The sequence below is a fragment of the Ailuropoda melanoleuca genome, chromosome 7, assembly GCF_002007445.2.
Source record: "Ailuropoda melanoleuca isolate Jingjing chromosome 7, ASM200744v2, whole genome shotgun sequence".
Classification (NCBI taxonomy): Eukaryota; Metazoa; Chordata; class Mammalia; order Carnivora; family Ursidae; genus Ailuropoda; species Ailuropoda melanoleuca.
Window position 1 is genome coordinate 138,782,654 of NC_048224.1, and position 12,205 is coordinate 138,794,858.

Consider the following 12,205-nt stretch of genomic DNA (forward strand, 5'->3'; position numbering starts at 1 on the left):
CTCTGTCTTACCCGCGATCTTAGGCAGACTAGATAATCTGCCTTCTCAGCCATGCAGAGCCAAAGCTGTCCCTGACAGCAGTCCACAGAAGAGGGGGCTGTGTTCCTCCAGCAAGACGTGGCTTTGGCCAAGGCTGACAGGCAAGACTAGGAGTGTCTATAAGCCAGACAAGCATGAGTTTCTGGGCCCCGTGCTGCCTGGGGGCAGCATTGAATCCTCGTGCAGAGTGGATGTCCAGGTTCCCGTGGTTCTGTGGTTCCGTGGCTCCGTGGCTCCTTTCAGTGGAGAATGCTCCGAGGAGGCAGGGAGACGTGCAGGCTGTCTTTGAGCTTGCATGAAAAACGGTTACCTTTTTGGCTTCCAGGTTTAAAGGGCTGTTTTAGACCTTGTAAAAACTCCTAACGGGAACATCTCATCCCCTCCAGAGTTTGGATAAACGAGGCTTTGGAAGAAACCATGAGGTCACAGTTTCTTTCTCTGTGATACGCTCCACAGTTTATCAGCCTCTTTTCGAGGCTTAATTAAATTAAATTCCCTGGTATCCCACCCCCCCCCATCTCTTAGAGCTTCCTGTCTTCAGGCAGGGGGAGCATCCCGTTGCTGACAGATAGTGTTTGATCTTAGTCCCAGGTCAGTTCAGATCTGTGCTTTGGGTGTTTTGGGGCATCTTCTCTCTGCCGGCTCTAGAGGAAAGAGGCTGGGGTTGGTGGGAGTATCTGTGTGCACACGTCTTCCATTGAAAAATCAGCAGTGCCTTCTCCGAGGCCATTCTGTGTTCTACAGTAAGTGTCTAAGTGAGCATGTTACTACCGTTCCAATTGTCCTTCTACTGGCAAAGCCAGATTCTCACATTCTTTTGAAAAATTTTAGATGTAGATAATTCCCTGGAATTTGCCAAAGAGTTTGAGCAGTGTTATCATTCATGTATTTTTATCCCGGAAGTAATATTTATTACTGTGACATCAGTCATAATGGCCAAGTTTCTGTGAGCATTATGTTTCCTGAGTAAATGTTATCTGTTAAGTTTTCCTTTTTGGCAACAGAACGTGGTATGTTAAAATTTTTTTAAGGCATAAAAACTTGCCTCCTTAAGGGAGTGTGATTAAAGGCTGACCTTGCCATTATTCCAGTTTTGCTAAAGACACAGACACCATCTTGCTTTATAAATCTTGCTTAGTTAAGTATATGATTTACTAATATAAGTTATCTGTAAACTAATTCATTTCTTGTGCATATTGTATTCGTAAAATGCATGGAATAATATCCAATAAATTTTATCAACCTAAGATAGGAAAAGCATACAACTTCAGTTCTCCTTGAAATTTTTCTTTTACCCCATGAGACACATTGTTTCCAAATCACTTTTTGAAAAAGCAGTCTCTTGTACAAAAAGTAGCCAACCATAATGGCCTTTTGAAACATTTTTGTGCATAGTCAGAATTTAATACCAGTGACCTTGATTCCCACACAGTTCTTCAGCTTTTCCCCTGGAATGAAATTCTTGGATTCCTTTCTCGTTAGCTGCACTCCATCCTGTTTTATGTGTCGCTACTAATGAAAACCAGAATTTTTAGTTTTTTGCAGTTCCCACAGAACCAAACCATGAAGTCAGTTTTCTTTCTGAGCTAAATATTTTGCTTTCTTGGTTCTAGCTGAGTGAACTGAATCAAGTGTCTGGGCAGTTCCGGTGTTTTCTGGAATAAGTCACCATACTGCCAGCTTTGTTACGGACCTTGGCCTCTTCAGGAAAATCCCACTGAAAACATGGGGGCGGTGCGCCGCCCTTCTGTAGGACTTGAGTGAAAGTACTAGCTCATTAGCTAGAGCACGTAACGAAGAGCAAGGGCGACGGCCACTGGATTCGCTGACAGTGACCGTCTGTGGGTCAGACTTAAAATCTGACATCCCTGAAATATCCATGATAGAGTACCTGCCTGGCTGTTGAACTTCTCACGACATCGGGAGAACCTGGACGCATAAAATAAAGCCCACAAAGTCCTCTGAGGCCTAAATGCCCTTGACCTGGTCGCCAGGGACCCGAGTGCACGTGCTGGGGGCGCCGTCCTGCTCCGCGGACCCGGGATGCAGCCGGCTGCCCTCCTTCCGCGCTGGCCTTCCGCAGCGCCCCTCTGTCCTTCCCCTCGTAGCTCGACAGCCATTCCCCTGGAGGCGCCTTTGTTGGCCCTCCCTTGTCCCTCCGGCACCGTCCGGGAGACGACAGAGCTCCTCGAAGTTCAATCTTGGACCGTTGTCTCTGTACCCTCCACCTGCCTGGACCCCCGGCTTCCGTCAGTTTAAGCTCAAGCTTTCCCCACTCTCCCTGCGTCTCTAGCCCAGGTCTGTACTGAGCCCCAGACACGCTCAGACTGTCGGCCCGGCCCGTGGCCACCCTGCTTATCTCACAGACATCTCGAGCTTTGTGTGTCCAAACTGAACTCTGGGTCTCCTGCAGCCCAGGCCCCTGACCCGACCTGCCCTGTGCTGGGCCTCGCCCCTCCCCACAGACCCAGGAGCTCAGGCTGCAGCCCTGGGCGTCGCACTGACACCTCGTTCGCCTGCACCTGCGACCCCTCTGCCTCTTGACTCTGCTGTTCTTCACTCAGCCACCCCCGCCCTCCCTGAAGCCACCGCCACGTCTGGCGTGTATCTGCGGAGTGGCCAGCCACTCACAAGCAGCCTCTCCTCGTTCTCTGTCCAGTCGGCTCTGCACAGGTGGCTCGTAGACTTTTAACCTGCACATTTGTATAACTTCCCTCCTCAAAACTCTTTAAGGGCGCCTGGGGGCTCAGCTGGTTAAACGTCTGACTCTCGATCTCAGCTCCAGTCATGATCTCAAGGTCGTGAGTTCAAGCCCCACATGGAACCTACTTAGAAAAAAAAACAAAAAACAAAAAACAAAAAAACCCTGTTTAATGGCTCCCTGTTGCCCTTGGGATAAAATCCACGCCCCCGGCATGCCCCCTTCACCTCCCTTCCGATTGCTGGCTTCCCCCCTACTTCAGGGGCTCGCGGACACACTCCTGCTGTCTCTGGCGCCGTCCCTGTTGCCCACGCTCGGCCGCTCTCTCTTCCTCTTCCTCTCCACATCCGACGTGTAAGCACCATGAAGGTCTGCAGTTTCTCTCCGGCCGTACGCGGCTCCTGGCACACTGCTGGCCTAGCCCAGGTGCTGGACCGAAGTCGGATGCACCAGGGCGTGAATGACAGACACCGTCTTAAATCCGCGGTGAAACCGACTGGCACGGGAAGGAGTCGCTGCCGCCTTTCCATACATGTAGTTATTTAGGAGCTTTCTGACCTCAAAGTCTGGTGTTGCTTTTCCAAGCAGAGAGCAAATGCCCTTAAAATCAGTGGCTTCCTTAGTGGCCTCCTTCTTGCTCCTCTGCCCCCCTCCCGGTACCACGAGATGGACATGGCAGCAGGTGTTTCAGTGTGTTGGGGGTTCTGGATCGGGGGCTGTGAGCACCACAGGGTTTGGCAGCGAGAACAGACTCGGTGAGGTTCCCATCCTTACCCGTCAGTGCTGGTTCCTGGGAGCACGATGCCTCGTCCCTACCACAAGGTGGCGCTGCCGTCGAGAAGACGCAGAGAGATTTGCTGGCATGAGGGCGTATTTCTTATGCTTCCCCGTTTCCCGGCTCAGAATTATGGGAGCAGGACTTCTGAGGGGCCCTGATCCTAGTCACTGGGGATGAGGGTCGGGAGAGGGGGTGAGCACGCTGGAGTCGGATGGTCCCAAGTTGTCTTGTTAACCACACGGACCACGTGTGCACCTGCTCTGGGGGGAGCAATAGGGAACTGAGGTCATTTCCATATCTTGGTTTTTTTGGTTTTTGGTCTTTTGGGGAACCCAAAGTTATGTTGGTTTTAGAATGTGAGTCTTTAGGACGTAAATAAAATGTGTGGTTGATTATACAGAAATAGCGTAAAGATGATGCTTGTCCCCTCGATCTATAAATGCCCATAGATTCTTTTTGGACCCGGAAAATTGCTTTTTTTAATTATTATGAACCATGTGTTTGGTATTCAGAGTTTCAAACTATATGGAAGATTAAAAACAAGAAAGTACAATTAGTTAAAAAAAATCTTGAGAAACTAAAAAAATAAATTTTTTAAAAATAGAGTAAAATACGTGGCTGAAACGTGAAAACCTTTCTTCGGACTCCACGTTTCTTAAAAGCAAAGATTTTTACCTCTCGCCTTCGACAGGAAAACTGGAGTCATGGACTCCTGCATCGCCTCCCATCCCTGGGGGCTATGGCCACAAAAGGGTGTCCCGGAATGGAGCTGCGTCCTCTGTTGGGAGATCTGGGCGGTGACCCTCCCAACCCTGGGTGCAGGGAGAGGTGGGGTCTCCGTGCAGCACTCACGGGCCGTCTCTGTGGGTTTTCTCCTTAGGTTTCCTATTTGGCCTTAAAGGAACAGAAGGGACAGTGGGCTACCCTGGGCCTTCTGGCTTCCCTGGGGCTCGCGGACAGAAAGGATGGAAAGGTAAGGAGCGTCCTCGGGAATGCTGGAGGAAGGACGGGAAACCACTCCCTTGTCCCACGGTGTTACCCCAGGGCTGAGGTGCATGGCGCCCACTGCACTATCTAGCACCCAGCCCTGGGCCGGCTCTCCTTTCTCCTATCTCTGTCTTTCCCTTCATCACTGAACTTTCGGGAGGTGCAGAGCCCATTAGGGACGGAATAGAGGAGCAGTGACTCCTTGGGCTGAAGCGGATGATTCCTCTAAGCGCTCAGCTCGAAGGCAGCGTCCCAAGCCCTGCAGAGTTCCAGAGAGCAGCCATCGCAGCTCATCCTACCCACGTCCCCCTGAGTTAGGGACTAGTCACCAGTGGGGGCAGGACCGAGCAGGGTGCCCAGCGGCTCACCCCCAGTTGGTGGGAGAGGTTTGGTCGAACAAGCAGAGGAGGGAGTTTCTAGTAAAGAAAAAACGCTACACTCGGGGGGCTGCCTTTCTGGGGAAGGGCCAGCCCAGGAGGCCCCAAGTAGCACCCCCTGACCTTTGTGGCACATGTGGGATGTGTGGGTGGGTGCCCTGCAATGGACGGGGCCAACCGCAGGAAGCAGACAACATGGAGAGCTGTATACCCCTCATCCCGTGAGCCACCTCCTGTCGCCTTCTGTGCCACCAGCAGTGGGCTCCCGGGACCCCAGCACAGCAAGACAGAGAAGGGAGGTCAAGAAGTTCCTCCTCCCACCCAGGATCTTGGCCTCTGAGCCCATAGCTCCAGCCAGGCACCCTCTCCCGGTCTCCCCCTTTACCCCAGACCCTGGAACCCTGTCTCCCCCCAGCCCCCGACCTGGGAGGCCCCTGTTCCTCAGCTCCACACACACCTCAGTAAATGGTGTATTATTTAGCCTCTTGGGGAAACATGGCAGGATTCTGGATCCCAAGGAGTAACTCCTGCCCCTCATCTCGGAGACAGTCCCCACCAGGCATGGGAGCAGACAAGGTCCCGGAGTGCCTCCTCGTCAGTCCTGCCCCCACCGCCCTGGACTTCTGTCCCCTGTTTAGCACCTGCTTCGCAACAAAATAATGAGTCTTTCCCTCTGCCTCACATTGCAGGTGACTCTGGGGACTGTAAGTGCGCTGAGAGTGATCAGTTCATCACGGGGCTCCCGGGGCTGCCAGGACCCAAGGGCTTTCCCGGCATCAATGGGGAGCCAGGGAAGAAAGGGATCCAAGGAGACCCCGGCCAGCACGGCATCCCTGGGTTCCCAGGGTTCAAGGTGAGACACCAGTTCTATTAAAGCTGATAGGACGTCCTTGACAACTTTTGGTTATTAGATGAACATAGATTTAGACCAGCAATGCTCCCGCACCCAGTGCTCCATTCAAAAAGGCCACATGCTCCAGAAGAAACTTCAGAATGTTTACCGTAAGAAGGTGAATGGCACAGCCGCTGTGAAAAATGGTTTGAGGTTTCCTCAGAAAGTCAGAGACTTGCCATATGCCTGCAAGGCCCACCCCTCCGTGGACACCTCAGAGAATCCGAAACACATGTCCACACAAAACTTGTACACGGCCGTTCAAAGCCCAGAAGTAGAAACAAATGTCCATCAGTTGATGAACAGATAAGCAAAGGCAGCGTCCCCACATGGTGGACTATTGTTCAGCCCTAGAAGGGGCAGGAGCTCGGCCCCTGCTGCAGTATGGATGAGCCTTAGAAAAGTAAGAGTGGAAGAAGACCGTCCCAACAGAACAGGTGTCTTATGATGCCACAGGAAGTGTCCAGGACGAGCAGCTCCAGAGACAGAGGGCAGGTCAGGGTCTCCAGGGGCTGGCGGAGGGGGAACGGGCAGTGAGCACGTCATGGCTGTGGGGTCTTCTTGGGGGCAGTGAAGAAATTTTTCTGCAATTAGAGATTAGTGATGGTTACACAATCTTGTGAAGATACTAAAAACGCACCAAATTTTATGCTTCGAAGTGGTGAATTTTACGGTGTACGAATTAGATCTCAAAAAACAAAACGAAACACCTGGCATCTTGCTGAACATTCACCTTTTGAAATTTACAGAAACGATTAAGCATTTTATGAAGTCTCCCTTAACCAGATAAGAAGTGAGACCTCCAGGTAAACCATGAATTTGTAGGAATGTACGAACTTCCCCACCCGTGGAGTCCCCGTGTGTGTCAACTAAGCAGACCTTATTTCACGCCTATGAAAAGAGCGTCTGTAGATCTTTCTTTGGCGAGAGGTTTTAACCAATGATTTCAAAGCCAAGGTCAGATAAAGGCAAAGAAAATATGCTTTGTTATTTATTTACTTATTTATTTATTTTACTTAGAAAAAGAGCTGCAAGAGATTTATAAAGTGAAAAGTGTATTGTTTTATTGATTCCACAATAGAGGAAAAATTGCTCAGGACACCAGGCCAAGGACAGTTAGAGCGATGTGGCTCCATGACCGGGTGCCGGCGGAGGGGGCAGCCCCACGGAGCTGCTCACACGGAAGGTGGTCACTCCTAATTGCTTCGGGGCACAGGACCTCCGCTCCGAGCCTGCGAGGCTGCTCAGAACACAAGCGGTTTTCTCCAACTAAAAATTGTAGGCGCTAATGTCTTATCCTGGTTTAAAAATGATACTGTCTCCAAATCCTAGCCCTCTTAGCACATACGTAGTGAGAGTCACAAGCTTACGAGGGGCAAAACTGATGGGATCTTCGGTTGTTTATAAAATGATCAACTGTTTCCTAGAAGCCAAATGGACCCCATTTCGTGCACCTGGAATGTCTAAAATCTGGCCCCCGATTGTATGATGCACATGCCCGTGGCATTTCTCTTCAAAGACCCGTGGCACTGTGTGTGTTGTCTTGCATTTAATTGTGTTTATGGGTCTGGCAGCCCTGCTTCAGTAGGAATGCCTGGGCTGGTTTTTCTGTTTTCTGATGTTTGTACTGATGGAGTCTGCAGAAGCATCCGAAGTCGGGAGTCAGTCAGGAATGAGCTCACCCGTGCAGCCGTTTGCCCAGGGCCTGCCTACTGAGCACCGTCCGCATGCGACACACCCCCCTGCACACTGAAAGAATGTTACCCTTTTCTGCAAAGAACTAAATCTATAAATCAAGCATCTGTGGAATTTTTCAGAACATTCCATTTAATTAGACCAACACTAAAAGTTCCCATATTCTTGCAAATAACAACCAAGATTTGCCAAAAATGAGCACATCACACATATTAACATCCTGACCCGCTAACCCGCTCATTTCTGCTCATTGAAAGACCCATGCGAGATTTCACAGCCTAAAATGTGAGTGTCCCTGCGCTCAGCTTGTCTCTAAAGGATGATTTTTCCCCAACCTTAATTTTGGTCTGGAAGACAAGCTGTCCGCGGAGGACTCCGCTGCCCTCGATATGGAATAAACACAAATTCCCATCCTTCGTACTTGGAGGCTTAGTCTGGCTCGGATTCTAAATAACGCAGTCAAGGGCTAGCAGCCTTGTGTGTGTGTTAGATCGCTGCTTCCCAAAAGTTGAGGAGTATGTGCACCCTGGGGAGCTGGCTGAAATACAGATCCAGGTCCAGTGCGGGAACGGCCTGAGGTTCTGCCTTTCTGACAGGCCCCCGGGAGGGGCCGGTGCCACGGGCCTGCGGACCACACTCCGAGCCCCGAGCTTCTGGTTTTCACTCTCCAGCCACGTATGCTACTTGCATTACGTTGTAATTATTTGAGATTTAAAAGTCAGCCCCACTGGCTACGTTCCAATGTTCAGTGGCCATTTGTGGTTGATGGCCAGCCGGGTACGGAGCATCTCTCGAGAGGCAGGAAGTTGGTTGGGGCAGCGCTGGGCTTGACGACGGGTGAGGGCTCCCAAGTCGTATACAGGGAGACTTCTCGTCTTCCCAGGTGTCCTTCACAGAGTGAAGGAGGAAGACATCGTGTGTTTGTTCCCACAGGGTGCCCCTGGCAACATGGGACCACCCGGGCCCAAAGGGGTGAAGGGGGATTCCAGAGCAGTCACCACCAAAGGTCAGTCTTTGGGGGCCACCAGTTCCCAGACCCACAGTCCTCCTGCGGCTGATCTTGTGTGAGTGGCTCACACGGCACATCCTTTCCCAGGTGACAGAGGACAGCCAGGGGTCCCAGGTGTGCCGGGGCTGAAAGGTGACGACGGTGTCCCTGGGCGCGATGGGCTGGATGGGTTCCCAGGCCTCCCAGGCCCTCCGGTGAGTAGCACGAGGGTGGGGCCAGCACCGCCCCTGTCCTGATGGGTCTGGGCCTTAACCCCGAGGAAGCCGCAGTGAATGCCGCCAGCGCCGCCTGGGCTGTTGGAACCAGCAGCAGTCCTGTTGGCGAGGAAGCAGGGGAGCGGCTTGGAAGCCGGGCGCAGAGGGCGCATGCAGGATAGAGTAGCCAGAGACTCCTCCCCGTGGAGCACAGGACGGGAGTCTGTAACGAGGCCCCGAGGCGGAACCCACTGCAGGCTCTGCCCCCGGCTCCGGGGCCTCCATGTCCCCCGGCTTGTTGACGGCTGTCTTCCCCGTATCTTCACATCGCCTTCCCTGCGTGCGCCCGTCTCCGTGCGCGAATCTCCCGTGTGGGACGCCAGCCTCCCCTTGCCCTGATGGCCCTCACAGACCCCACGTCCAGAGCTGCCACATTCTCGGGCCGGGGTCAGGACGCCAGCATCTTGGGGGGACGCAGTTCCACCCCCAGCTTGTCCTTGTCAGGGCCTCACACTGCGGTTCCCCGCCGGCTTGTGGGCCTCATTCCCAGGCCAGGCCTGCTCCCCTCCGTGTCGGTCAGTTCCACTACAGCACTGTTCGGTTTTCAGAGTGCTTCTCTTGGGCTCTTGGAAAACACCTGGATTGTTAGTAACCTAATGTCGCTTTAGTTACAACCCTGAAAACCATTTTCAAAAAGAGTCCGTGTGGCACAACCATACTCGCACGCGGCTGCCTCCAGCCACATCTGAGCCCAGCGCCTGCTGGCCACTCCCGGGCTCATCAGCACCGAGTGCGGGTCCTGGTCTGCGGTCCTAGGGTCTCCGTGGGGTCGGGAGCTCGGGAGGGTTGGAGAGGTGGGGACGCTCAGGAGCACGGCGGGGGGGGGGCGGGCGCTGCAGCCTGCCCCTGGCGCATCCCAGCCTCACACGCGGCTCTTGGACAGGCTGGGACTCGCCTTCATGGCTGGGGCACCGCTCATTCAGATACGCTCAGCCCAGAGCTGGCCGCGGGCTGCCTCTGCTGACCTCAGTGCCCTAACCCCCACGCCCATAGCTCCCTCTCATCGCTCCATCGCCTCCCTCCTTCTGCACCTGCTGGGTGTTTTCATCCACAGGGAGCCCCTGCTTTTTCAATCCTGTCTGATCTCCTTAACTCCAGTGAGCACACACCTCTTTCTGGTCCAAATCAAAGACTTTCTTTCCTTTAACAATGGATCGTCCCTGTGAATAGTGCATACGTCCCGATGTCCGATCACAGCAGTAGAAACAAGGTGTTCCTGCTCCCATTACTCCGACCCTGCACCTGACTGCTCCCATCAGAACCTTCCTGCGAATGAAGGCCGCAGCTGGGGAGGGCGCCAGTGGCTCGGGGAGAGGACAGCAAACACTCAGATTTGTGTGCTTCCTGGGACTGTCTCCCATTTTGTCACCATGATTAATATAAATCCTGCCTTGATGTCTGTGCTTGGTCAGACCGTGACGGCAGGTGCCTGTTAATGTCCACCATCCTTCTGCTCTGCGTTGGTCACACCGACGGGGGAACGGGAAGGAGGACTGGGATATGGCTGTCTTTGAGGTTTATGAGTATTTTAAGAGATAAACTGAATTTTCACACAGGGTGATGGCATCAAAGGCCCCCCAGGTGACTCGGGTTACCCAGGAGCACCTGGCACTAAGGGCGTTCCAGGAGAAAGGGGCCCCCCAGGACTGGGCCTGCCTGGCCCCAAGGGCCAGCGTGGTTTCCCCGGAGATGCTGGACTACCTGGACCACCAGGCTTTCCCGGTCCCCCTGGCCTCCCAGGCACTCCCGGACTAATAGGTATGGAGGAACCCTCTTTTTTATCTTTCAGTCATGGGACACTGGCCCCAACACCCGCTGTCCTTCTTTGGCAATGTGCACGTTCCCCGGGGGTCCCGTGAGGATGCGTGTTACGCCATCGATTCTTGGCATGTTCAAATGACCCTGTCCGCAGGGCTTTCCAGGCCCACCAGACTCAGGTCACACTCGGATGGGCCTCTCCCTGGGTGCTGGGTCATGGGGGCTCTGCACAGAAGCTCAGACGCGGGCCTTGGATTCCCCGCCAGCCCGGCCTCCCACCAGCACGCACCCGTGGGGAGGTCCTGACTCTCAGCCGTCTCACTCCTGCATGTGTCTTGTTCCCAGACTGTGACACAGGTGTGAAGAGGCCCATCGGAGGTGACGGACAGGAGGTCGTGCAGCCAGGTACTGTAGTGAAGACCAGGACGCTTTAGGGACAGTTCAGAGGTTCGGGTTATAAGGAACATGACTGATCAGAAATGGCCGTGAGCTCCCGCAGCGAGCGTGGTGCCGCGGCAGGAAATGCAGATGCGTGCGAGCTCGGAGCTCGCAGGGCCTCTGCCTCAGCTCCTACCGGAGGGCAAGGCACGCGCAGTGAAACGTAGTGTTACCCGCGGTTCCCACCCGGACCCAGCATCACGCTGCAGCACTGGTAAGAGCTCAGCAGAGAAGTACCGTCACACTGAAATCTATGCATATGTTCGTGTGTGTGTGTGTGTGTGTGTGTGTGTGTGTGTGTGGATTGTATGAGGAGGGGTCCGATACCTGTCAAGAGAATTGGGTCGAGCGATGAATAATGCTAGAAAGAACCGGGGCCGACAGATCAGAAGGGGACCTGTGGTGACCCCAAGCCCAGGCCCGAGGTGGCAAAGTGGACAGGAGAGACTCCATCGGAGGCGGAGCCGCCAGCACTGAGGGTGCGCTGAGGAACCCCAGTGGGAAGCCAGGATGAGTCCGGCGTACGAGGGGAACGCAGCCTCGGTGAGGATTTTGAAGAGGTTGCAGAGTGTAGGCCGCTCCTAGAACGTGTGCGTGCAGCAGGTCGCCAGCGGCCGCTGAAAGCTTGGGCATGACCCTTAGGGTCCAGGTCAGGTTGGAGAAGTGGCATCACGATCTGCGGGCCCCCTGCATGAGGTCGGGGAGGGCGTGTGGGCACAGATCAGGCACTCGGGGGATGGTCCAGAGCGGGCACTCGGCGGAGCCTTCGGAGAGCGGGTTGGGAGGCCCCTGAACGTGAGACTCTGCAGGCCGGAGCCGGTGCCCCTGGAGACCTCCTCTTCCTTTACCCTGACGACCTGGGCTGCCCCGTTTGCACCCCAGGGACCCCTAGTGCGGCAGAGGGGGCCACATTCCAGGCAGACAGACAAAGCACAGCTTGAAGAAGGGTGTCTCAGACAGAGGCCAGATGACAGAATACCCTCCCCCCCGTGATGCCACTGACCTCGGCCACACTAACCGAAGTGGCTGCAGTCCGGTTCCATTTCTCACAGCTCAAAGCAGCTCAGCGCCGTGGCCAATTCCAAAAGGACTCCGAGTCACACAGGAGGGTCAAAGAATTCCTTTGGCGACCGCAGCTGCCTCCATCGACGGGGCCCATCTCCAGAGGAGAGAAAGGCAGTCCCGTTGGCAGACTAGGTTGGACCAGAGTAGCTCGGTTGTGCCCGGGGGACGGCCCTCAGCACGTGGCTAAGGCATCGCCAGCACGGCACCCGGTG

The 12,205-nt window shown here is 54.2% G+C and overlaps 1 protein-coding gene across 1 annotated transcript in view; it reads left to right on the forward strand.

Moving 5' to 3' along the window:
• Positions 1 to 12,205, forward strand: part of COL4A2 (collagen type IV alpha 2 chain) — a 169,918-nt gene that overhangs the window by 127,174 nt on the left and 30,539 nt on the right. The window contains exons 21-26 of the mRNA XM_034665466.1: positions 4,399 to 4,491; positions 5,572 to 5,735; positions 8,403 to 8,475; positions 8,566 to 8,672; positions 10,289 to 10,490; positions 10,836 to 10,895. Coding sequence (XP_034521357.1) covers positions 4,399 to 4,491; positions 5,572 to 5,735; positions 8,403 to 8,475; positions 8,566 to 8,672; positions 10,289 to 10,490; positions 10,836 to 10,895 — 699 coding nt within the window. The remainder of the gene's footprint in view (positions 1 to 4,398; positions 4,492 to 5,571; positions 5,736 to 8,402; positions 8,476 to 8,565; positions 8,673 to 10,288; positions 10,491 to 10,835; positions 10,896 to 12,205) is intronic.